Consider the following 4,330-nt stretch of genomic DNA (forward strand, 5'->3'; position numbering starts at 1 on the left):
ATTATTCTCTGCTACATCTTATCACAAAGTAACTCCAAAGAAAAATCTTTTAACACCCGCAACAAATTATTGGTGAGTTGTACAAACTATATGTCCAGACAAACATTTTGGTATATCACGTGACTAGTTTTGTGCAAATTTCAGGGTATTTATTCGCGTTCGAAATTCAACATTATTCTTCCCTATAGATGACACGTAGAGGTGACACCTGATACAAAACACAGAGGATTGATGCCTTCCGGTAAATCGAGGTTACAACTATCTAACCAAACGTACTGAAAACAAATGTTTTTGTTTCTTTATCCTGTTTAATTAGTCCAAATAACATAACAACAATAATAACACACAGAGCAGTAATCATATCAATGACGTCATTTCCACTGTCGACCGGACATGACGTATTCTATGGTAAGATGTAGGCGGCAGGGAGATACCAGGGCCACGTTGGTGTCTGTTTCGGATGCTCCAAAATTACCTGTTAAAAATCATTTTATTATAACTTAACTGTTCAAACTCATCCGTGATAGTCTGTTTGATAAAGAGCCCAAGGTATAATCAGATTGGATAAGATTCACAACGACAGGTAGAGAATGAAAGATAGAAAATACATACCTGTCCTGCACGGGGACAGAACGAAGGAACCTCGAAACTACCCGGCTCGACATACCCTGTGGTGACATTCTCATAGATCCCAAAGGATAGGACGTAATCTGTAAACAGGGACTTCAGAGTAATGGGGAAATAAAAATAATGATAAATAAACAAATTACAACTATATTAGGAAGATGTAAGGAAGATGAACAAGTATGGACAATCAATCCCGTGCAAGATCTTTGAAATCGATGGGACTTTCAGAAAGATGTTTCACTCGCATTCTAAAAGGAAATGCAACTGTGTTTAATATTAAAAACATCTGGATTCTTGTAAAAAAATAACAACTCTTGTAAATCGTATTGATCAAAAATGCCTATTGCATTTGAAAGTAAAAAATAAAAAAAATAATGCCAGGGTACCAACACATGTATGATGATGATTAACAATCTGGGGGACACTATACATTGAACTATGTGTATCCCTTATGTAACGTGTGGTTCAGTAGCTCATTCTCTACAATCGTAATCGTCCGGCTCGTGATTCAATTACGTTTTGCCAGACTGCAGGATAAAGTGAAAATAGACACGCGATCCCTGGGGAATGTTTATTTGTTTTCAATGCATGAAATGTTCAATACGATCATCAGAGATTGGCGAAGTGTTCTATTTTTCTTGGTCATAAAACATTTATTATAATGATTGATTTATCTTAAAACAATCCTGGGCAATATAATTCAGATGAACATGTATCACTCCTGACCTGAATAATGCAGTAAAGCGGTTTGAAAGAAAAGTGTCAGTATGTTGATAAACGTTTGACCCAGCCTTGACCTTTAACCTTTGAGTCATTCATGCACACAATGTATGTATAACACAAACCTAAACCAGGCCCCATGGATCTTGTCGTCTCGGTGACCAACACACATGGATCACGTGACATGGTAGTCCGTGATGTGTGACCTTTACCGTCATCTTTGAACCATACTTCTACTGGCATTTCAGCCATCTTGTGGTAGCCGAAGAAATCCGCACCATCTGGAAATATTAATATAGATTGCTAGTCGACTATTGCCGTCGTATTATGGGAGAAATTTTAAATACTAGCTAACACAGTGATATCTATGTTCGAAAACCTGCATTTGTTATATTTCTAATATTCGGTCAAACAGTCCGGATTTTAGTGAGTGCCACATTTGTATATTAGATGTTGTCACATGATTGAATAAATACATCGTTCTCGGTGTAATGCAAACACATGTATTGTTCTGGATTGGCTATACCGCATTCGCATACAGGTACGTACCAATCAAAATGTATTGGTGTTGTTTATGTTATCTACAAAATGCTTTATACTTCGTCCCAACGTGTGTTGGAATTTGTATAAGTACTTTACATGGAAGTGGGAAATATTCTTGAATGTATCATCAGTAGAAACGCACTCCAAAGTATTGTTGTACACAATTATAATAGTTAACATATCTAGGTCCCTTCCGTTTCCAATTGAAATGTACTCAAAAGTATTGGTGTATAGAATTTTAACAGTTAACCTATGCATGTCATTTCCATTATCAATTTAATTTTATACAGACATCAAGATTCATTTAAACGCATGACTGGTCACTTGCTGCTTGAGAAACACGTTCACACTCACAAACAAGTATCCATACATGTACCGTACATATAGTCAATAATAAACTTAAGATGCAGTTTTATCATCAACATCAATCATATCCATACCACAAAATAGCTTCCTTAACGTGGGAAAGTTTAAACCATTTCTTCAGTACTTTGATTTTATTCACTTTGGCAGTTACTGTAGAATATTTGTCTTGTCTTCACAAACTTAATGACGTCAGACATGATCGATGCCTTGTGGATACGTTGACTGTGGCTAAGCCCTGACTTAACCTACATTTGTGTGGCGGGTGTCGTCGTGACCTAGATTTGTATGGCGGATGTCGTTGTGACCTAGATTTGTATGTGTCAGGGGTCGTCGTGACATAGATATGTACATGTATAGCAGGTGTCGTCGTGACCTAGATATGTACATGTATGGCGGGGGTCGTCATGACCTAGATATGTACATGTATGGCGGGTGTAGTCGTGACATAGATATGTACATGTATGACGGGTGTAGTCGTGACCTAGATATGTACATGTATGGCGGGTGTCATCGAGACCTAGATATGTACATGTATGGCGGGGGTCGTCGTGACCTAGATTTGTACATGTATAGCGGGTGTCGTCGTGACTTAGATATGCACATGTATGGCGGTTGTCGTCGTGACCTAGATATGTACATGTATGGCGGGTATCGTCGTGACTTAGATATGCACATGTATGACGGGTGTCGTCGTGACCTAGATATGTACATGTATGGCGGGTGTCGTCACTGAAGCAGAAGACGCTTACCCCCTCGAAACACCTGGTCCTATCCCCCTTGTACATTGAAGAGTCCTCATCCAAGTCATACTTTGTTCATATTTTGTCATCTTTTTATCGATTAAGAATTACAGTTTCGTTATTATGTGTGTGTTCTCTGTTGTTTTATATACAACTCTTTATCGACTTCTAAATAAATGTGGGTTTATACCGGCAACTCCGGTTTTCTCCCACAGTGCGTTTCAAACTGGGCCAACAGGAGTGATTAATAAAAGTTGATATAACTTGTTTCGCAATTGTTGTAAATAAACAAAGTTGAGTTCCATTACAAGATAAATAAATCTTAAGTAAACTTGTCATGATTTTCTCTAACTCGAGTCAATAATACATTCAGTGTTCTAATCTGTGCATATAGCGATACAGTAATATTAACAGATCCCTTTTTCCCTCTGAATACATTTATTGTATACTTTTATCAGTATTAATTACAATGAAAATAAAACTACGTTACTAAATGTGGCTGTTGTTATATCAATTCATCACATACCTAGGAAACACGGCTGAGGCATGGGCTCCGTGGTCACGTGACGTGTACAGTTCTTCCCGTCAATCCTCCACTCTAGACCCTGAATATTATGCAGAAGAGATATGTCATATAGCAGGATTGATTTTAACAGAAGGCGATTCATAACAGTCTCTGTTCCCTTTTAGCACCTGTACTTGTTGGCGTTGATTATTTTGACAATCATTATTAATTTGTTTTCACCTCTTGGATGCATCAGTATACATAATACCTGAATGCTGTTGATAGTTAGCTACATAGTCACTGCAGTACTGTCCTTCCCATTCCTAATCATGGCTGAAATGACACAAGAGAGATTGAGAAGCTCCTAAGTATCATGAAGAATATGAAACTGAAGCCTCATATGCTGTGCCTACCAATTACAGATGCGGTCAGAAAGGATACCTTAAGATAGGATATAGAGCCAAGCTACCCAGTGGTTTAAACTCCAACAGGCCAGCGTCGCGGGGCAGACACTAGCTAGCCACACTACCAGCCCCAGGAAATATGTAGGTTTGTTCTCTGATAGACCCGACTCTGGGGTCATCGCTACCATACGACACGGATATTACACCAGCTGTCATTTCCTACAGTCACCGGAACAGGGATGATATTACCATCCATATCAACAACATCTCTACGTGAACAGCCACATTTCAGCCCACCAGGGCCTTGTTGTGCGAGTTGCAGCTGGTTGGAATTGAGGAAAGCTCTGGAATTGATGAAAAAGAAGAGTCGGGGGATGCTCTTGAATCAACGAACAGAAAATGATGGACGTGTATGGATCGACCAG

The 4,330-nt window shown here is 38.8% G+C and overlaps 1 protein-coding gene across 1 annotated transcript; it reads right to left on the reverse strand.

Moving 5' to 3' along the window:
• Nucleotides 1–288: 288 nt before the first annotated feature.
• LOC117320330 lies at nucleotides 289–3,961 on the reverse strand. The gene is made up of 5 exons (XM_033874936.1): nucleotides 3,943–3,961; nucleotides 3,523–3,601; nucleotides 1,473–1,628; nucleotides 613–710; nucleotides 289–475 (listed from the first exon to the last, which is right to left on the reverse strand). Exons 2-5 carry the CDS (start codon nucleotides 3,542–3,544, stop codon nucleotides 404–406), a joined length of 348 nt encoding a protein of 115 aa, XP_033730827.1. The 5' UTR covers nucleotides 3,545–3,601; nucleotides 3,943–3,961; the 3' UTR covers nucleotides 289–403.
• Nucleotides 3,962–4,330: the final 369 nt, after the last annotated feature.

The sequence above is a fragment of the Pecten maximus genome, unplaced genomic scaffold, assembly GCF_902652985.1.
Source record: "Pecten maximus unplaced genomic scaffold, xPecMax1.1, whole genome shotgun sequence".
In the NCBI taxonomy this organism is placed as follows: Eukaryota; Metazoa; Mollusca; class Bivalvia; order Pectinida; family Pectinidae; genus Pecten; species Pecten maximus.

Excerpts from the sequence above, each read along its gene's own strand:
- LOC117320330 (XM_033874936.1), bottom strand. The coding sequence starts at position 3,544 with ATGCCTCAGCCGTGTTTCCTAG. Across the intron at positions 1,629-3,522 it reads GCCTCAGCCGTGTTTCCTAG|ATGGTGCGGATTTCTTCGGC; the intron begins GTATGTGATGAA and ends TAATATTTCCAG. Across the intron at positions 476-612 it reads TCTGTCCCCGTGCAGGACAG|GTAATTTTGGAGCATCCGAA; the intron begins GTATGTATTTTC and ends GATTTTTAACAG.